The following is a 23,110-nucleotide window of genomic DNA, read 5'->3' on the forward strand; positions in this document are numbered from 1 at the left end:
TGCCTTTGATTGATAGACGGCTCAGATTTTGCTCCATGTAATCTGGGGGTACATGGCGCACCATGCGTGCAGCCACTCCTGCAATATTTAAAAAAAAAAAAAAAAGAGTGCAAAAGTATTGAAACGCGTCGTTTCGCTCGGACCACGGGCGCCGATATGCCCGTAAGAAGAAGCTTATACAAATATACAATCCGAGTATCTGTTGTGTATCTGACGACGAATTGTTCATTGAAAGGGGAGGGAGGAGAAATAGGAAATAGTCATGTCAAGATCGCTAGTTCGACGCTTCACGCCATTTTTTACAGCTCGAATTCGACAGAACCAGAGGCTTCTGAGCTCCTCTTCTGCGTCTGTTCTTCACCATGCCTCTCCCTCATCTCCGTCCTCGTCGTCTTCTGCCGAGCCAGTTCAAATGACTGAAAATTGTATTCAAGTATGTCTTGCTCAATCAACAAGAATACTTGCCACTTCTCTATTACTTTATATTTGTTTTTCGTTTGACTAATTAGAGTTACGGTTTAATATGCTCCTTTTTTGTTGGTATCATGAAAATTGGAATCTGATTGAGTTTCTTTGTTAAAGTGATGTAATCATTTTCGTATTTCTGCCCCTAGGAAAATTTAAGTAAAGAAATTTGTTTCCGGTAAAATAGGACGAGTTTATGCTTCTGCCATTCTGCGTATTGACGATATTTCCTCCCTTTTCTTTATTATATAAACACCGGAAAAGGCATTACTTATCCGGGACAAAAATGCGAAAAAAATTTTAGGACTAGTTATGGCGTCTGACAGGAGCCTATGAAAGAAAACAAAATTGAATCCAAGTATGAAAAGGAACCAATGCTTGAAAGAAAATAGGATCTCTTATTCGTGAAAGAGATAGAAGTACCGGTAACCAAGACTACTTCCTTTCTCAATACCCCTTTTGCAGTGGCCTTCCCCCATTTATATCCTGCCTTAGCTCTTGTAAGTTGATGCTACCCAATTCCAAGGCACAAAAATATTTTAACCATGCAGCAACTTGCGCTAACATGGCTAAATTCTTGCCTTCTCATGTGATATTCTTCCAAAGGTATAAGCCTTCATACCTCTTCGCAGGTGTATCATATTGTATTAGCATGGGTTGACGGGTGGCAAGGATGGGGCTGTAGAGCATGGCTAGGGGAAAATCTTCTGATAAAAGTGTAGATAAAAGCTATTTCCGTTATGATGAATCGTTTAACAACGCTTAGGGGGTTACAAGCAGAAAAGGTGTTATAAAAGAAAACAATTCCAAATAGAAACATAATCAGTTTTTCAAAAATGTCATCTCACCAAGTCTTCTCTGTAATTTTATGACTCTTGTGTCAATTGGTTGTTTCATGATGTAATGGAAAAGGGTTGTCAATCCCCTGCTTTGTTATTTGTTTGACAGCACAATTTATCTTGATTTTTCCAGTAGAAAGTAAGAAGTTCGACCATCAAAGTGCTTAAGATCAAACATTTAGTGAAAAAGTCCGTTAGCTGTCTCCAACACCATTTGCTGCTCTGGAGAAACACTAACGTAGTCATGTTAATCACTGCTACTGTGTTAGTGGGATGTAATTCAGAGGCTACTCCCTAAACATATTAATCGTTGTTGTCCATACTTCATTGACATTTGCCCATTCCTGATAAACCACCAACTTTATTGTTGGGGGCTTTAAACTCATGTCTGATTCAACTTGAAAACTGAGTCTGTTTTTAATAAAAAGGAGGAAGCTGAAGTACTCCTATGTCTCCAATTGAAAGAGTTGATGAAGGATTCCTTCTCTGTGAAAAACTTGTCAAGAGATGATAAACATGATCTAAAATTTGCAGCAACGTATGTTGATATCCATTGTGGTACTCAACTGTTTTTGTATAATATTTAATTTGGTTGATGGACATTCTCTCCTTGCTCATGATTTTAGTGTATGCAAGTGAGATAAATGTCATTACAAGTATCATTACCAACCTAGTTCTGTAATTTATTAATTGGTCAACAGAGAATGAAAGAACTAGTATCCAATGAATCATCAACGGATGGGAAAATGCTCCGTTTGAGTGTGGAAACTGGTGGATGTTCTGGATTCCAATATGTTTTCAATCTGGATGACAGAATAAATTCAGATGACAGGTATCTTCTTTCCCCTGTGAAAATTTGTTGATGTGCTTGTTAGTCTACAGTTACTGAAACATATTTGTTATTGGGAGAATAGCTTTACACATAATGATGTGTTATTTTCTCAGTTGTGTATACATATGCTAATCACTTGTCTTTTGTTACATGTTATGTTGACAGAGTTTTCGAGAGGGAAGGTATTAAATTAGTTGTTGATAATATTTCCTATGATTTTGTAAAAGGGGCAACTGTTGACTATGTTGAGGAGCTAATACGCTCAGCTTTCATAGTAAGTCAAGCATACTTTTGAGCTATGAAAATGTTGTTTATTTAAAATTATCTTCTCATCATTCAGTTGCAACTTATCTGTTTTGTAACTTTGACATGGTTTGTTTATGTATTGTTGTCGTCCTCATCGTCAGAGTAGTAATAATACTTTTATGATAATAATCCTTCATAAAATGTGTTCTTGGATTGGAACTTTTCCCTCGAACAACTTTCATTTTATGGCAATTGAATGAAGTTCATATCCTTTTTTCTGGGTAAAATCCTTTGAGATCTGAGGACCCTTGCAAATCACTGTGTCAAAGCCCCCTCTCTACTACTTGCGGTAAAGGGGACCCGGATGATAGCCTATCAGTGGCCAGTGCTTATCTGTAGGTGTCAAATTATTAATGATTATAGGCGTATTTAGATTTACTGGATTCCTAGAGTTGCAGTTGTCAGAATGTTGGTTGTAGAAATTTTACATGTTCAAAATTCATTTTGATTTATCTTTTTAAAGTTAAGTTATGCCATTGCCATGCCATGCCATGCACTTTTTAGTCCTCTAATTAAGTATCTTGCAATGGCTTTATTATCCATAATCAGATGTGCTCTTGTAATTTAAATACATATTTGGTAAAAGCTACTTCTGGGTGATCTCACTATCATATTTTGTCTTCAGTTTCATTGGGACATGCCTAATATAAGCTTGAAGCTTCCTTATGATGTATAATCCATGATGAATTATAATTAGCTTATGGCCACGTGCAGGTAACGGAAAACCCAAGTGCTGTTGGTGGTTGTAGTTGTAAGAGTTCATTCATGGTGAAACTGTAGTTACTTTGCAAGTTCCTCCTGACTCCTCCCGCTGCTCAGATATTTTAATGATCTCGGTCCTAGTATACTATGTAGTCTGCTGAGGTACATTTTTGTATCTCTATAGGCGGAAAACAAAACAATTCATTCATCTGATGACAGATTTATTGAATGTATGATGCGGATATACTCAAAATAAGATCAGGCCGGCAAATAAGATATAGGCTGCAGCAAGCTGCTAATGGAAATATTGAGTGGAAGATGATGGCGATGCTTTCAGGAGGGTGTCCTTAAAAAGTAAATTGACGATAGCTCTGGACGGCATGCTGCATACTCTTTCGTCTAGTCGATCAGATACAAGAGAATCAAGTCGTCATTACAAATATCATAATTTATGAGAAGGAACTGTTAAAAATCCAGGGAGATTTCATTTTTTGAGACGTACATTAGAAAACTGTATGACTGAATGGTGAAAGAAAGGAAATAAGGGAAGGATATCTCAAAACAGTTTGATTTCGATGTGTTCACCTACCATTTCTTATGGTATTTATTTTGGTGACCCTTGCACGTGTGGAAGAATGAGGAACAGGCTTACCATCTGCTCCCTTGTGTAGCTGTGTTGAGGCCTTTCAAATCAAAAGTGCTTCAGATAATAACCAACACATACGAAGAAGTTAATTAATGTCTTTAAAATTGCCATATTTTTTTTAAATACCCTTAAATAATATTTTCCCTCTTAATTCCTGCCACTATCATAAATTATTTATTAGTCCCTCTCTCTCCACACATTTATTTTTACTTTTTCAGGGATTTTTTTTACAAAATACTTTATAAATAGGATGTGAACGGATAAAAATTTCAGTCACAAATTAAAGCAAATTGAACAAAACTGTCAACAAAACAAAATTGATACGAGGAACAGGTTATTGAAATAACATCAATTGTTGCCAAGAATTTTTCGCTTATAGCCGCAGCATGCACATCACAGCTTCGCCGATATAGCTAACCCTAAGCTGGAATGGAAGTAATGGGATCTAAAATGCTCGGATTGCACTCCCCATGGAGCTCTCAAGGTACAAGCATCTCACCTGTTTTCCATGCGAAGAAAGAGAATAAAAGTTATTTTTAGCCAAGAATAATCATGGAACAGTAACAATACGTTAGTTAGAATTTGTCATTGCATGCCATGATTTCATGCAGCACACTGCACAGAAGTTTCAAAACTAACGATTACAATTGAGAACTCTTCCTTAGGGCTTGACTGGAAGAATAGGTTAGGAGTGGAGTGGGGTAAAGATCTTAAGTTCTTAACCATTGATTGAATGTTTAAAAGCTAATAGTGGAAGAGTGTCCAATCCATCCATCCTAACCCGCCCCGCCCCACCCCACCCCACATCAGGGGTTTTGGGATGGGAACGAATTTTGCACCACTCCACCTCATCATCCCATTTACATCAAAACACCCAGTCCGGCCCTCAAATAGATCTCTGAAATCTTAACAAACCCCACCATGCAGATAACAGTAGTTGCCTGGATATTTGTGCATGGAGGATTCAGCAGAGATTGCCAATGGGTTTAGCATAGCCACAATCCTCACTTACGTGTATATAATTTATTTAGAGCAAAAAATGAACATATTCACTTATTTCCCTTTTGGTAAGTAACAAACAAAAACAAGCTTACATTAATACACAAGCACTGTGGACCCAACTTTGACAATCGCATATTAAGACATGCAATACGAGGTCTTTCAACTTACATTTTGCCAATTCTTCTTCAATAAGGAAACCAGGAAACTGACACTAAGTTGAACGTTCTGAAAGATCTGCTTCTCCTCATTTGTGCAGTTTCCACAGCAACGACCATACAAAGAACTTTCTTAAGTTGAAACTTCATCATTGCTTTTGTTTCATTAACTTTCGACTCCAAGGATTCTTGATGAGTCACCAGTGTTGGAAACTTACCTGCGTTCCTATATTGAAAATATAAATACCATAATATAGATACGAAGTCCTCAAGAATGAACTTCAAAATTTCCACTGTCACAGCCATGGTGATAACCTGACTCTAGTAAACTACTCCCTCTATTCCTATATATAAGTATTTTTAAAAAATTTATTTTGTGTCTAAAATAAAAGAGATGTCAATAATATTTTTGAGTAATTAACAATTTTGTCTTTGTCTTGAAATATGGAGGAGATATTAATTGTATACTTTACCCTCCGCCACAACAATATTAATTATGACATTATTTGGGGTAAAATTAAAAAAAAATTGTGATTTTATGTGATTTCAACTAAATAACAAATTTTTATTGATATACAAGATTCGATTAAAAACACCTTATACATAGACCGAGAGAGTATAGTTTCACACAGCGTGATTGACATTCATGGACTAATGCAAATAAAATTAAGACAATTAGAACATAATAAGCAACATGAATTTTTCAGGCTAACATTGAACTGACTGAAGAAAAGAGGGAGATCAATAAGACTTGAATAATCCCAAATGTTGCATTAAAGCAATTTTTACCATCCTCTTGCAAAGATACTGCTGGTTCTGGATAAAGGGAATGCTCATCAAGGAATTTTCCCAGATGCATCTCATCAGAAGACAATGCCTATTGTTTTCTAACACTACCAAAAACTTCTATATCATGCTGCTAGAAGGCAACAGCTAATTATCAGTTATGTGTAGAAGAAGAATTGAGACAGCAGAACGAACACAAGAAACATTCGAGTCTTGTATGATTATTGAAAGAGATTATATTTAAGACGGCCAATAGCAAATGAGACTACTTGCCAGCCTTATTCAAGCCAGGACCCACAAGACGCGAGGGATTTGCTTGATTACAGCTTCAGATGCTAAAAATGCATGGTACTTCTTAGCAAGCTTCTTGGCGAGTCTCTCGTTTTTATCAAGTTTTTCAGCCCTTCCACATCCTTGCAGTCCAGTCCTATTTTTTCCGCCTGAGGTAAATATCATAAAAGAGACCACATAAATAACAAAACCATGAAATATTTCTAATACTCTCATGTCCCAAATTATAAACAATTTGAAACAATGTCAAGTATATCAATAAATTCAATAAAACACGTTACAAATTTACTTTTTTAAAATAAAAATATAAATTTTTAAAAATGTCCTACATTTAATATAACTTAAATCCACACACATAATTATTACACTACGATATTTCAATTTTCTCTCTTTTAAAGGGTAATATAAAAAAAGTATCATCAGTGAAACTTTATTTTCATTAAATTATCTTATATATTAGGATAACAAAATTTTTCAAAGTTCTCTTATAATTTGGGAAGAAGGTAGTTTATATTAAGCTAGACAATGTAAACTTATGTCATAGTGAGGTAGCAAGAGTCAGATTTACGGATGCCCAATGAAAATGGGGGTAAAATGATGGAATGAGTTACTGACCTCTTCCACATGCTGAGCTTCACCAAGCATGCAAATCTTCATCTTGGGGCGAGGAATATGAGGAAGCTTCACTGAGCCACTGAAACGCTTGTCTTTCTGAGGGTCATACTTCTTCAATCCAATTTGCAGCTCAATAGTCTCAGTGAAATTACGTTTTTTCTCCGTTGACTTGCTAACAATCGGGAATATGGCCCTCTCGTTATATCGCTTTGCAGCTTACTGACAATCAAACGTAACAATAAAACCTGGTAAATTTCAAGTCATAACCACTAACAGACAGAATTCTTCATTTCAAGTTGAATCACAATTCTAATATGTGATCTCCATAAATTAGCTAGCAGAGTCAGAATTGTGTTGATATAAGAAGTCCAGGAAATCAGTGGCTACTGAGTCATCAAATGGATCCAAACTAGCAAAAAGTCGAAGGAGGATAACGTGAAAAGGGAGGGGAAAAAACAATAGGCAGAAATCGATGCACGTTCAACGAAAATCACTTTGCAGTGACAAAACAAAGCTAAAGGGAAATTGGATGGGATTGCCCGAGAATAAGCAAACAAATAAGGTAATTCAAGTTCCAGTTCAGATTAAACACAGGATTGGTATCTTCTAAAGGACAAAGTTCAGCAATTGATTATCTTTATGTTAGTTTCAATGGAAACAATGAGAAACTGTCCGGAGGGAACATCGCGCGATGCCTATAAAAAATTAGGACAATAAGCTCATAGATAGATAAATCAAAGCTGGTTGCCACCTCATGGTCGAGAGTTTCTCCTAGAACAGCTCGTGCAAGGATTATTCTGCAATTTGAACTACAAAGCACAATAAATGTTACTCCATCCATTAAAAAATGTAAAGCATTTTTAATCAAATCTCACTCTTCAATATAATAGTTACTTACTTTTTAACCAATCCTATCTTTTCATATTTAATTCTATTGAATACTTAAAAAAAACACTGATTACATCTCAAAAGATTAAAAATAACTTACATTTTTTAACATCTAACTCTTTAAAATATCATATATTTTTGACAGAAGGGAGTATTATTAAACAAAAGCAGAGTCAATCTATTCGGGCCACCCGTACTAATGCATTAACAGGCAAAGATATCTTTCTCTTTTCTTTTTGTTTTAGACCAAAAAATGTCGAATTGCTGGGAATGTGGATAGTCAGAGTTCCCACCTAAAGTACGGTTTCCTGGCTGGACAAAGAAGACAGCTGCGAGAGATTCGGCGAGAACTATACGTTGTCCCGTTGTTCTACAAATATAAAGCCCCAGGCTAGAGATCTTCCCACTCCCCAAAGTGGGCGACCTTTCTTCGGCAAAATATAATTTAATCTGATAATTTTATTTAATTTTCAATTTGACTCGAATCAAATCCATCAAACCAGAACATAACAAATCACCTGGAAAAAAAAAAAAAATATATATATATATACTCGAATCAAATCGAATGAAACTGGCGCAATAATTTTGGCTCAGTTTTATAGATGAATCAATAATTTTGGCGCAATAACTGTGATTGATTTGAATCCAACTAAACAATTTCTGGCCAAAAAAAAAAATCAACTAAACAATTCCAGCCAATATTTTTTCTGGCAGACGCAATAATTTACATTACCAATAGAATAAGTAAAAAATATTGTTAAAATTGTTTGAATTTCTTAAAATATAAATATAAATTCACTTTACTAACAATTACTATATATTTTTTAAAGCCTCATTATAATATGAACCCAACCAGATCAAGTTAAATCAAATCAGACCAACTCTAATAGACAAAAACCACGGATAGATCGAAACCAATCGAGTTCTTTCACTGTGATTTTTTTTTATTGACCAAATCAAATGAAATCTTTTTTTTTTTTGCCAAAAAAGAGACCATTTTATTAATCACAAAAAAAATTTAGTAAACACACTAAAGTCAAAAAAACACTCAAAAAAAAACTATAAATACAACTTAACACACACAAACTCACCAAAACAACTATTTTTAATAGCATTCCCTTTTCAAGAAATTTCCAAAGGGAATTTTCAAGAATAACTATTTTTATGGGTATGAGAGCATTTAATAGCATTATTATTCACAAATAAATCCCAAACCTCCTTTATAGCACAATCAACAAAGCTATTCACCCCCCTGTGAACAACGAAACACCATCAAACACAAATCAACACCTTAGTTTCCAAATGTACTAACAAGCGAGAGCAATTATACATTTTATCTCATTGGGAAAATATGCTTCAATTAACCACAATTCACACCACTCTTCAATTCTCTGACCCCTTGTCTTTTTATTTTCCATTCCAATAGACCCCAAAACCAAACAGCTCTAGATCAATGATACAAAAGAATCATATGCTCTCTAGTTTCCTCCTCACAGCCACAAATATTACAAGTAGGGCTTACCAAATACTTCCCCTTCCATAAGGCTTCATAGGTGAGCAAAGATCCACTAACCAATCTCTAAATAAAATGCTTAATTTTTGGCATGCAATTCAACTTCCAGATATTTTCCCAAAAACCATCAGCAATTCTACATGAAGAACTTGGATCCTTACAGTTTATAGTCCTATTAGATTTTGTAATTCTACATCCCAACTTTATAGTATAAACACCATTAGAAGCACCATCCCAAAATAATTCATCACGACAATCATACATTGGTAGATGCAGTTTTAGAATCGACTTTCTGTCATCCTTAGTCAAAAAGGCAAAAATACAATTTAAATTTCGAGCATTGTTATGAATCAAATTAGAAACAGATCTATTTAATTCATTTTTATCATCAAAATCAACTTTCAACTTACTATCAAGAGATCCTAAACTCACTTATCTTGTCAAACTTTTATATTTTTTCCATTCCCAACTCTCCACCGCGGCTTTTCCTTCAACAAATCCCTTCCAGCTAACATACTTGACCATCTCCAAGACACATGAGGTCCTTTCTTTGCATTCAAAAAATCAGAGTTAGGAAAATAAACCCTTTTAAAATTTTTACCCAGAGATTCCCATCACATTTTAACAATTGCCAGGCAGATTTAGCTAATAAAGCAATATTAAAATCTTCAAAACATTTAAGTATCCCAAGTTATGAGGTGCATTTTTCTATCTTCTCTCCCTTGATTACAATAAAAATTCCTGCTAATCTTCTCAATCTCATTCAAGATGCCCTTTGAAAGGAGGTTGTTTACATTAATAACTAGGCACAGTAGAAATCAAAGACTAAATCAAACTAGCTTTACCAGCTAGAGAGAGAAATTTACCTTTTTGAGAAGACAACTTATTATGAACTTTATCAAGGATAGGATGATAGGTACTGTTGGCAGCTCTCTTGTGGAGTAAAGTTGCTCTAAGATACTTTTCAAGGTCAATAGTAATACCAATTCTCAAGATCTCACTTAGTTCCTTAGCATGATGAAAGTTAATATTCTTAGTGAAAAAGGCTTTGGACTTGTCAAGGTTAATGCAGTGACCCGTACTTCTGCAGAAGTTAAGGATGGTTGCTCTAATAGTTTCCATTTGAGTCTTTGAGGCTTCAGTAAATAAAACCAAGTCATCCGCGAAACAAAGGTAAGAGATTTTAGGTCCTCTAATTCCTAACTTAAGGGGTAACCATATCTTCTATTTCACCGCATTTTGAATAAAATGCCCTAATCTTTCCATCCAAAGAACAAACAAATAAGACCCTGCCTAAGCCCTGTTGTGGGAGAGAAATGTTGAGTTTTATTGCCATTCCATAACACCTTCATAGAGATAAAGGTGACACAAGCCATAATAATTTTAATAAATTGATGCCGCAACCCAATATCAACCGAAGTTTATTTCACAATGCACCAATCAAGTTGGTTATAGGCTTTCTCCATATCCACTTTGATAGCAACATATCCTTTTCATCTCTGTTTACTTCACATTGAGTGGATAATTTCTTAAGAAATAATAACATTATCATAGTTTTGGTGACCCGTAAGGAAACTACATTTGTTGGATTCAATAAACTAGGTGAGAGTTCCTTTCAAACTGTTAGCAATGATCTTAGAGATTATTTTCAAACTAATATTGCAAAGCAATATTGGCCTAAAATCCTTCAAAGTAATAAGGTACTTAACTTTTAGGATGGGGGCAATGTTAGTATGATTAATCTCTCTAAGTCTCTCAGGATCTAGAAAAACAAAATGGATCATATCACAAATTTCCCACCAATAATACCCATTAAGATTGAAAAAAATGTGCTTGTAGTCCATTTGGCCCAAGTGTTTTGAAAGCACCTACATTGAAAGCAACATTTTTTATCTCAATATCAGAGACTCCTCTTTGGATAAAATTTAAATCACCATCAATAAGCCTTAAGAAAGCATCTGGCCAATCCACGAAACTAGGGATATTCTGATCTTTGAATACAAGTCTCTAAAATAATTAAAAGCCATGTTCTTCAAAGTACCCTAATCTTGAATCCCATCACCAACTTCATTTTGTAAGGCCTCAACCTTGCTCTTCTTTCTTCTAATTTGTGAAAATATCTAGTATTCTTATCTCCCTATTGTAACCATTTGCATATGAAATTTGATACCATATCATCTCCTTTTGCGCACACAACTTTTGATAATCCTTCTAAAGTTTCTTTTCCAATCTATAAAGTCCACCATGATCATGAGAGCTTTTTTTCTGTCAATGCCATCAAGCCTACACAAAGTCTCTTTCTTTTTTTTTTTTTGGTATATGGCTTACAGACCAAGTTGGGAATACGGGCAGGTTCGGCTCTTATGAGCTCGACCCTTATGGGCCTGGCCTTTAAGGGCCTAAGCCTTAAAACTCGATTCCCCATTTTTAACCCTGTTTTTCAAACTTGACCCTTATGTAAAGGGCTCAGAGCCGGGCCTGTAAGCCCTTTTTAAATAAAATAAAATAAAATAAAATATTATAAATTAATTAAAATATTTTAAAATTAAAAAAATAAAATTCTCATAATTTTTTAAAAATTAAACAACACACATTTAGAAATCTAGTGATAAAATTCAAATTTTAGTTAAAAAATAGTTTATTTTTTTATAAATACACAAACATAATAATTATAAAAGAATAAAAAATATCAAAAAATTTATATCATACACTGATATTTATTAAATTATATTAAGTCAATTTTAAAATAAATTAAAATTAAAAATAATATAATGCATGTAGGATCAGGTGAGTAGGTCATTGGTTTAGATATATATTCCACCAAAGAAAAAAATAATAATAATAATATAATAGGGCTTGAAGGCTACCCGAGCCCGAGCCTTTTTTTACAGAGCTTATCAGGGCCAAACCCTCAAGCCCGATTACTTTAAAAAAAATTATTTTTAAAATCCGAATTCTTATTTAAACAGGGCCTCAAAACCCGGCCCTCCAGACCTGGCTCTTCTTCCCAACTCTACCTACAAAATAATGATTCCTAGTCGTAGCAGTCTGGCTAAAATTCTCCACTCCTAACCAATTATTCCCATCCCAACCAGACCTAACAACTTGTTGATAACCCAGCCTCGGCCATCAAGGAGTCATGTACAGGATCAGGGGGTTTAGGATCTAACAACACAAATTGACCAGCATTAAGAGACGAAGATTGATTTTCAGAAGAGATGACGCCTTCACCATTAATCTGCATCGAGGTCTCAGTTGGCTGATTGGGAGTTTCAGCCACTAGCTTATCAGATTGGAATCTATCATCTAATTTACCACTCACAACTTTTTGTGAACGCTAGCCCAATTTCTTAACAGGCCCATCAGATCTCATGACAGGGAAATTGGGGCTAAAGCCTCCCTCATTTCGTGCTACTCCATCTGTTTCAATTTGATTTAATAAAAATACATTAAATATATAAAATTAAATATTTGAATCCAAATAAGATACCATGAAGACGATGGGCTCGGATATCTTTTCGTTTGAAAATTATTAAGTAAAATTACCTAATCAGCCGCTCTCCCCACCGAAAAAAAAAAACAGTAAAATTACGTCTTGGCTCTCACCAAACAATAAATTCAGTAATTAACCATCGGCTAGTGTGCATGAGTTAGTAAAATATTGCAGTTACACCCATTTCTCAATGGCTCATGAATCTCAACCCAACGCTTTGGTATCAGTTGACAGTTATCCAGTTACTCAACCGTTGTCATGTAAAAAAAAAAAAAAAAAGGCTTCCAAATAATTTTAATTGATCTAGTTTGGCATGTAATAAAAAATGAGCTCAACACAACCTTTCTGAAAGTGAGCTGGTTAATTTCATAATTCAAGATTCACGGAGAAGTCCTTTCAGCAAATACAGAAGTCTGTTAATTACTGGTTCAGTGTTCTTAGATCCAGCATCTCCATGACTTACCAGCCAAGACCACACCCAAGCATATAACCCTTATTGAAAAAATGGAAATTGCTATATAACTCTTGATGTTTACACCGAAATTTCGAAGTATTAAACTCACGGAAGACCAACAAGATGGTCGAATAAATCACTCCTCTGATTGCCTTTGCCCCAACACAGGAATGTCTTCATATCGTTTCTGCAGCAGAAAAGAGAATTGAATTATAGTTCGGGGCCAAAATAACAGTTGAGGTTCACGCAAAAGTTATCACTTACTATCAAAACCAGACACCTCAAAACTAATGTTCACTAATATGGAACAGGCTCCGGTGAAAGCACAGCAATAGCATGACCGAATTTCATCATATCAGGCAATTTCATGTGACAGAGGCGAAGGGAACGTGCAAGGATTAAAGCGAAATACCAACATCATTAATTTGCATAAAGATGAATGCGGGCACTTCTAGGAATGCAGACATGTAACCCATTTTTTAGCAAGGAACCAGAAGAACAACCAAAGCACCAGACGCCAGTAATGTATAATTTTCAGGAGACAGAATTCAATCCTTTAGACAAGTTAGAAGGAACGACAAAAGGAAAAAAAAAAAAATTAGGACACGTACAACTACTAATTACCATTGCGACAAACCTTATCCTACTAAATAAAGTCGGTTACATGAATCACATAAGATAATTATACTCTATCAACAACTAACTCTTTAATTATATCATGTACCAGGAGATTTTCTTTGATAACGTCCTTTAAGGTCCTTCTTAGTCTCCATCTACGTCTTTTAAAAAGGCTAAAGGCCATTGCCCAACTCTCTTCATTGGCACTTCTATCGGCCTTCTTTACACGTATCCTAACCTCCTTAAATAATTTTCTACCATTTTCACCTTGAAAAAAAAATCAAGGAAGTGACTTAACTAATTTAATGGTCAATGGGTGGAAAGAATTAATCATTCTTTTGGTTAATTGTTCCTTAGAGTGGAAATGCTTTTGCTAGGCATTCTCAATTCACCTCTAAACATTTTTGCAAATAAAATAGCCGTTTAAATAAAGGCTCTAAAGTAACAAAGTAAACCTCTAATTTCAAAAATTCAGAATGATAATTGATAACTTTTCACAGATATCATGTCCTATCCATATTGCCATGCTCCTTTTCGGTGGAGAGCCATAAATTTCCACTTATCAATGCAAAACTTTTCAAACCTGAACATAGATAAGTGAAAGTGAACTCAATCGAAATTTAATTAATCGAAGAAATAACAATTTGAATTTAATGAATCAAATTTAAAACTTCAAGAAGCTAAAGCATCTAAACACGCATGCACCATAAAATTGATAAATAAACCGTGTCGTGTTTATGTCGAGACTTAAACAAATTTTGTACCCCAACGTTATTGTACTCCCAGAGCTTGTGAACTCCGTAATCCACAGCCTGCAGCCAAGAACAGGAATTTCTTAGTCATTCATCTCGCAAAAACTGGCGTCAAAGATACCAAAGAAAGCTGGTAATAAATCAGCACAAAAGACAATGGAAACTACTAATAACAGGAAATTCATAATTACATGTAAGTAACCTTACGGAACGGGTTTTAAAAATAAACAATTAATTTGTGAACTATTTGTCAAGTAGAAGTTAAACCCTCTTTACGATAGAAATAATACAATTTTTGAAATGGAAATGCTTTCCTCGACCAAGAGACGCTATAAATCACATACGTTTAACCTACAAAGAAATTTCGTGGTCTCGATCGAGGCATCTAATAATCGCAAAGTAAAACTTAACCTTCTAAATTTGTGTAAAACATGGGGTATCGCATTTATATCCTTCCAAATCCAACTTGCCAGCATTGCATTATATTCTAAACTCCATTCAAAGCAATTACATAGTATCTTACTCAGAATTTTCCTCCTACTCTGGCACATAGTCTACGTTGTTACCCGTTCGCATCCAGCAAATCGTGATTAATCTCATTTCTGTGGTCAATGGTCATGGTCTCATGGATGAAAATTAACAAGCAGAGCAGTTGAGGATACTTGTTTTAAAAAAAAAAGGTACAAATGTCGAATGCGAGCTCGTTACAGCGATGAAGGCATGAAGCGCCCATTCCTAACGTGTCGTCCATCCAAACAAAAATTACAGCATGGGCCAATGTGAGATTCAAAAAATAAGAACTCACCCGTTCTCCGAGGAAAGCGCCGGCAATGATAAAGGTCACATAGACAGAGTTCCGGCGCATAATCACCTTGTACAGACTTTCAAGGAGGCCACCTCTGCTTCGTCGAGCACCAGAATCCATGGTGAATGACATTTCTTTTCGTTCGAATCCTTTTGATCGGTGCTCTAGGGTTCCGGATCTCCTCTTCGACGAGGTGGTGAGTGGAAAGAAGCACGGATTAAAGTCCGTCAACTCGTTTTTTCTTTTCTTTCCTTTTTTTTTAAAGCACGGTCAATGCAAATTAATTGGTCTTATTGGATTAGCAGAGAGCCAGAGATGCTTGGTCAAGAAGTAACAGAGAGCCACGTTTAACATTCGTGGGCACATTCAGCGATCAGCAGGGGTATAAGATCCGGAAGATTCATATTTAACATATATAATTAGAACAGTTAAAATTTAATTTTTTTTATTTTTTTAATAAAAATGGTAAAACTTAATAAATTTATTAATTATCAATATATACAGTATATATTTAATTAGATTGATCTAAATTTAATATTATTTTTTACCATTTTTATAAATTAATCATGTATATTTATTCTGAACTATTTTGAATCTAACAATATAATAAATAAAAAATTTTGAATTTAAATAGTTCAAAGTAGATGTATATGGTTAATTATAAAAATTAAAAAAAATATTAAATTTGGGCTGACTTGATTAAATATAAATAGTACTTATTAATAATTAATAGATTTATTCAAAATTTTATTTTGAAAAATAAAAAATAAAAAGAACTTAAATCTGAACTTTTTAAAATAAATTTAAATGATTCAAATTATTTCAAGAGTGATGAGCATCAATTCTGGTGAGCATGGAATGTACTCCCATGCATTCCTATCATTTTATTTTTTTTTATTTTTGTGAAAGGGCATTGGCCCTATCAACTATTTGCTTAGTAATATTATAAACTTTCATATACAATCTTTTCTTTCAATTTTTAAAAATAATATACTGAGCACCTCATGTTAAAAAGATGGGAGAATGATAAAGAAGTTCTAAAATAATCAATTAATTTAAGTTAGGTCTTATGTGTTAACTTTCAAAAAATTACAATTCATGCAACTTTGTTGTGAATCTTAAATTTTTTTTTATGAGTGATACATTTGGTATTAATTTATTGTACTGTCATAATTTTTCCAATTGGTGTTATTGGTTAAAAATATTAATATTAGTAAATTAGTAAGTGACATTTTTTAGACAGGTTAGTAAATGACATTCAATAGTGCAGCTAATGGTAAGCTTAACCCATTTATCTTGTTCATCGTTTATTGATGACAAAAATGTCTAAAATGAATTTGGATTTTTTTTATTTCATTTTCATGAGCTTGTGTGGAGTTAAAAGTTAGCATTGTGTCATGTCCTATATCAAAGGAACTTGAGGATGATTCTAAATATATAAGTGGGTGCTATAAGGTTACCTTACATAAACACAATTAAATTCATAACCATTTTAATCAAGGGTCTAAACCTAATAAGTTTGTCAAATTTGCACAAATGGGATTCCAATTTTTTAATATATAAAATACTCTCATGCACTTTCAAAATATTCAAATCAACATTTAAAATAGGTGCGGAAGCCTAGAAATTGAAGAAAGAATCAAAACATGTGCATAAAAATAAAAATAGTGAACTATGCAGAAAACTACATGTGTGTCACCGCTAACTGCTCCTATGTCACGGCATGCATGTCTTTATGCCATGCGCCACTGCCTAAGATGTCACGCATTACGGTACATTGCATGAGCTTACAGCATAGTGGATGAATTTTCAATGCGTCATATTTCTTTGTCTAACATTCGATTGAGGTGATCTTAGTATCTACGGAGAGCTTCCTTCTAATTATAACAAATAACACAAGTTTCACATTCAAATTTATTTTCTATCAAAAGTTAGACACATAATATTAATTTCACTTCTTTTTCACAAAAAATCACAATTAGGGTGTCCAAACTCTCACACATGCACTAAAAGCCTACACCAACTTTTAAACCATACTCAATGGATTATTTTGGACTCATAGAATAAACCACACCCATTCAAATACACACATACCATAAATTCAACCATCAACCCCTCAATTCACAAAAACATGAGGGGGATGTAATTTCACATAAGTCATCAACATTCATCCCAAAACAACCAAAATACACTTTATTCTCTTGCACTAGTATTTTAGTCTTATACAAACTTTACGATTATATTATACTAACTCAAGGCACAAAATATACATGATTTTCACAATGATAATACAAGTAGTTAAAAATAATAGAATGAATTCTAGTTGACAAATTAACCATCAAGATACAAATAAATAAAACAAAGAGGCCTACAAGTAAGATTTACACCCAAAATCCTAAGCCTCAAAGCATTTTCTTCCAATCTAAATTTGATGAGCTAGGCACTAAAAACATTAAAAAAAATGAGAAATGAGTATAATCACTAAGTAATCAAAGTCAACTTATTCTATACAATTGCATATTAATTAAAAATGAATGCAAATGGCAATAAACTCATATATCACACACATATGGTAAATATAGCCTTAGTCACAATAATAACAACCGTATGACTAGGCGTACAATATGTATCATCATATATATCAATTATGCATATCATATGATTGCAAAAATAACAACTATGCACCCTAAAACATACTGGACCATAATAATAACAATTATGTGGTCAAAACTAAATGCATGATCAATGCTAGCTTTATACCTTCATGTTACCTTCGATATGAAACTGGAGGCTATTAAGTGGCTACGTCCATAACTCAGACTAACCCAACCTTTCACTTGTGAGGAGCTACCAGATCATGGTTAACTCACTCACTTACGTATCATGGTTTCTCCCAATACTAATAACCATGAGATATTGTATTCCTATTCTGGCCTCTTAATGAATCAGTAGAGATTAATTAGGTTTGAGTTACTTAGAGAACAATTGGGATAGCCCTGAAATCAACCATAGGACAAAGGCCACCTCTTGATTCCAACGGTCAATGCCAAGGCAAGCTTCCAACTCTAACTATAAGCCATTAATACCACGTGAATTTATCAATATACTCATCTCCCTAAGCGAACTTCTGCCAATGATCATGCTATGCACATATTACACAGTATGCAATTCAACCAACAATTATATCATATCCCATTCATAATCATATTCTTTCCACTATACAACACATACTAATTATCATTCATCATTTCTACAAAAGCATGTTCTCAAACATCAACATTAATCATAACTGAACAAACATGCATATTATTTATCCATACTCTTATATTAAATCCATGTCACAATACATCACATTGTAACATTTGTATCAATAGATTCATAAGCACTCGGATGATTTTATAAACAATTTAGTTCAATAAATAAATAATTAACATACAATTATACAGATAAGGTTTATCCTGGTTGCCTTAAACCTTTAAGAGGTCAAAGATTTACCCCTCAATTTACTAACTTTCAAAGCTTTTTCTCAAACTTGAATGGTGCCAAACCGATAGTCTACAATAAAATCATAAGGATATTCATTATTGCCCTAATTTTGGGCAAATTTTCAACATTAAAACTCCACATACTGCTTTTTATCAAAATCATAAACTCACTACCCATCATGTCCAATAGGTTTACTAGGTCCTAACAATTCACATTGTCATTAGTGAACCATTAAACTATCATTGAAGGTCATCAAACACTCTCGATAACCTTATTTATTACTATTTTCAGGTGTTAATGGTCCCTAACAGCTAACAATTCATAAAATCATTAACCTAGGGTTTGAACACTCTAAACAACTCCTATTATATCTATTTTAATCAATAAGTTCAGACATATAGCTCATATGGGCCAAAAATCACTCTTACAACTCAAACCCTAACTTTAACCTTCATAAAAATAGAAGGAAAAGGGTGGGAGAAGCATAATGTACTTGCCTTATAAGAAGCTCTAAAATATCTCTAATGACCCTTAAGTACATGCCCTAGCAGAGTAATAAGTGTGCTCTCGTTTGTCCTTTCTTGTCTTTTTTGATTTTTAATCTATTTCACAATTAGTATATCAAAAAAAATTGGCCATATGCCCTGGCACATGTAACACACACGCAGTGTTTGGCATAGAGAAGTCATTTATTCATTTCTTGCCTTTATACGCCACAATAGACATTCCTCACGCCGCAGCATGTGGCATAAAGGACCATTCACTTTGAAGTCACATTGAAGGCTGAAAACATAATCAATTACACAAATTAGATCTCTTTAGCCACACACCACATTAATTTCCTTAATCACACTCATTAAACTTAATTAACCAAGTTTAATTTCTAAGATGTTGTAGGTACACTGCATATCCCAACAAGTTAGCCTTTTAGGGAATGAGTAATAGCCCTATGACAATTGGCTTTGCTTTAAAGGATGGGTTATTAATGGGCTTAAGTTTAAAAAAAATCAATTTAAAAGATCATTTTATGAAAGAAAAATTTTTTTTTTATTGTAGGGCCTAGCCTAACTTTGGCCCCCTTGGAACCTGGTTATTATTGTTGTTGCTGAAGATGAGATTTTATGCCAAGGTAATTTCTAATGACTTTTCCTAAATTGATCTCGTCTTCTGTCATCCCAATACTAGCGACTAGTTCTATTCTTCTCTCTCCATAGCTTGGTTTTGTCATTCACCACCGTTATGGTTCAATTGCTATGTTTCATTGCTACCTTGGCTTTCATCTTCATTGATTAAATCTCAAGGTTCCTTTTCAAGCTATCCACCTCCGTCTGACTTGCCTCAAGGTCCAAGTTGTTTGTCTCTATTTGTTGCATCTTAAGGTTCCTTTATACTGAGCTTCTTTAATACCCCATTTAATAGCATGGAAAAGTTTTTTATGGAAATAGAAGTGAAAGTGAGATGGAAATGAGATTTTAAAACATGTTTTATATGCACATAAAATTGAAGCATAATTTTTAATTGAAATATGCATTTAAAATATGAAAATATCAAAATACGTTCCAAATAAAAAAAAAATCTTACACTATGAAAATAGAGAACCATAGTCGATAGACCAAAAAAGCTCTTCATAACCATCTTGAAACACTATTAAGGAACTAAAAGAGCCATTATAAACCCAGAAATTGAAGGGAAAAGAAAATCAATCAGCAAAGTGTAATAATCCTCACCCCATCTCACTGGGAGTCTTTTAGACTGGGCTAACCCACAACACTACAGTGGAAGCTAACTTTTCCCAATATAGTACTTAGGTTATTCCTCATCTCACCCTCATGTGGTCTTTTGAAACCTTCCCAGACTCAAACCTCTAACCTCTACTACCCTAATGAAGTTGAGGCTAAGTTTAATATCATTAAACTTAACACATATAGAAACCATAAATAATACTAACTTATAACATGCAAGCTAGTCAAGTCTATTAGACAACCTCCTTTCATTATCCACCATTTTAATATAGCAAGGTAGGGGTTGATCAAAGGTAGTATAACGTGTAAAATCACTATGAGCTTAAGTGGCCAACAGATGAGCACAAGTATTAGTCTTCCTAAACATCAAATTCAAATGAATGTTCCAATCTTAATAGAAATAAATTCTAGCTTGGTTGATAATTTCTCTAAACGGGTGATAAGTAATATTACTTCTAATAATCAAGCTGATCGCCTCAACATAATTTGTGTAGACCTGTACATTGTGAAATTTCCTTTCCTAACATATATGAAGACCATAAATAATACTAACCACTTCAGTAATAGTAAGGGCAATTGCCTGTATTCGTATTAAAGCTACATACCCAATCAGCATTATGATCTCTTACAACACCTTCATACTTACCAGCCCCATCTTTATGTTGGCACTAGCAGGGAAGATCATAATCTAAGTCATACTTGAGTACACTATCACTAAGAGCTATTTCATCACACCATATTAATTGCACGGTAGGTCTCTAGGATTAGACAGATTCTTTTTACAAAAAGCAGGGACACAAAATAGCATAAATTCATATATAAACTCATGTAACAGCACAAATGAAACAATATGATAGAAAGGAAGGGAAAGTTTGAAAGCTCAAAGGCTCTCTTTAAAGTTGCGACAAATACTGCCTTTTATAGGCAATGTCCTTAAAAAAATTATACAATATAACTACCTTAATCACATTTAAAATTTCGTTACAAAAATAATGAGGCTAAATAAATATATTTTAGTAAGTGGTTATAGTAATTAAAATTATTTATTTATAAATAACTTCTTTTGAAATACTCAAGATATTTTATAATATTCAATAATTCCTCGCATATTTTAAAAGGAATAATTTTTTTTTTGGAAAACTATTTTATGCAAATAATTTTGTAACTCCGCAAAATAGTTTCCAAAACTTAAAAAAAAAATGCCCAGTACCACATATAACTTGCTGCGTGAGCCTACTTCTCCTCTACACCCATTTACTAGTCCAAATTCACACTTTAGTATACATGCACTAAGGCCATCATTCAGTTGAATAACATGGGACTTTTCTTTTTAGCATTAATACAACAATTCCCTGTATGTCAAAAGAAATACAATCATTCGAGTTATTTACATGAAAGACAACCATTTTGAATTTGGTACCTTTCGACTTGAACCAAATCTAGACCAGTAAAATTTAGCACGCAAAAAAATTGATGTAACTTTATTATTAAACCAACAGATCTTAGGCGTGTATTAGAGGTTTTATTAGTTAGATTATATCCCCACAATTTTCATTGTTAATGATGATTTTATGTGTTATCAACTGTGCGCACACCTGGTTTTAATAAATGCTTTAAAGATTTTGCCACAATCTCATAGGAGCGGCCTTACTCCACATTTGCATAAGTGATTTCATCAAGTGTATCTATAATAAGTACACCATCTATAAGAACTATAGAAATTATTCAAAGCTTTTACTCAACCTCCGATCAATGTATTCTAGCACTTTCTAAAGTCATAGAAAGGGATAGAGAATTTAATGCTAGCGAAACTAACAACTGACTTGTTCTTACCTATTAAACCTTTTTCATGGGATCTCTAATTACAAAAGTTGAGTTGCCATCACTGTTAATTTTAAATTGACTTAAGTCTCATTCTCCTTGACATTCAAATAATTAAAATCTTCCTTAAAGGCTTAGTTAATAGATCCATCAGATTTATATATGATCTCACACAACCATTTGAGATAACTCCCTCTTTTAACATACTTAACAATATCTCAAATGATGTTTACTTATGTCACTGTTTTCTTTATAATGACTATTGTCATTTGGCAATCGCAAATCATCGACATGACTTGTGTAGGTTTACTCGCCATAGAATATTCATTAGGAAGTTTTTCAACTACTTAGCTTCATTATTAGCCAACTTTAAAGTAATAAACTTTGGCTTACATAATATTTTATTTGACTAACAATGAATCTTTCCTCATATGAATATAAAATTAAATCAACATTAATGTATTATTTTAATACAATAGAAATCTTTTATACGTGATACCAAGATTGGTATCCCTTAGACAATCATTTGTCTCGTTCTCTTATGAGACTATACTTGATGTGCTCAATCTCCACATAATACATGTTAAGGGATTAATGTTAATCAATGCAACAAGCTCTCAAAAATATGTTCATACATGCATACATAGATTGAGCATAGAATCATCCCATTTACATTTGTTTAATAACATATTTATATCATGGAAATGCTCAGCCACGCCAAGTGTTGGATTTACACTAAAAAAAACCGCTAAGGAACAGCTTAAACATTCATGATGCTTATAAGGTCACTTGAACAGCTTAAGTATTGTTTCCCCCGCATATAAAGTCACTTCACCACCACCCTTCTTTAGCAACCACAGCTCCACAAGGATGCTAATAATGATGCATGAACTTGTAAA

The 23,110-nt window shown here is 33.8% G+C and overlaps 2 protein-coding genes and 1 pseudogene across 2 annotated transcripts; 1 reads left to right on the forward strand and 2 right to left on the reverse strand.

The window, feature by feature from the left end:
- The first annotated feature begins 62 nt into the window (after positions 1 to 62).
- On the forward strand, positions 63 to 3,718 carry LOC129306248 (iron-sulfur assembly protein IscA-like 2, mitochondrial). Its single transcript, XM_054946721.1, has 4 exons — positions 63 to 433; positions 2,006 to 2,136; positions 2,302 to 2,410; positions 3,157 to 3,718. The coding sequence occupies exons 1-4, from the start codon at positions 263 to 265 to the stop codon at positions 3,220 to 3,222; spliced, it is 477 nt and encodes a 158-aa protein (XP_054802696.1). The 5' UTR covers positions 63 to 262; the 3' UTR covers positions 3,223 to 3,718.
- Positions 3,719 to 4,235: 517 nt separating this feature from the next.
- LOC129305606 (60S ribosomal protein L10a-like) lies at positions 4,236 to 12,284 on the reverse strand (annotated as a pseudogene).
- A 591-nt stretch (positions 12,285 to 12,875) lies between these two features.
- LOC129306579 (cytochrome b-c1 complex subunit 9, mitochondrial-like) lies at positions 12,876 to 15,423 on the reverse strand. Its single transcript, XM_054947255.1, has 3 exons — positions 15,163 to 15,423; positions 14,370 to 14,417; positions 12,876 to 13,174 (listed from the first exon to the last, which is right to left on the reverse strand). The coding sequence occupies exons 1-3, from the start codon at positions 15,292 to 15,294 to the stop codon at positions 13,124 to 13,126; spliced, it is 231 nt and encodes a 76-aa protein (XP_054803230.1). The 5' UTR covers positions 15,295 to 15,423; the 3' UTR covers positions 12,876 to 13,123.
- Between the last annotated feature and the right edge of the window lie 7,687 nt (positions 15,424 to 23,110).

This window comes from Prosopis cineraria, unplaced genomic scaffold (assembly GCF_029017545.1).
Source record: "Prosopis cineraria cultivar Desert tree isolate PC_DT_omini unplaced genomic scaffold, ASM2901754v1 PC3, whole genome shotgun sequence".
In the NCBI taxonomy this organism is placed as follows: domain Eukaryota; kingdom Viridiplantae; phylum Streptophyta; class Magnoliopsida; order Fabales; family Fabaceae; genus Prosopis; species Prosopis cineraria.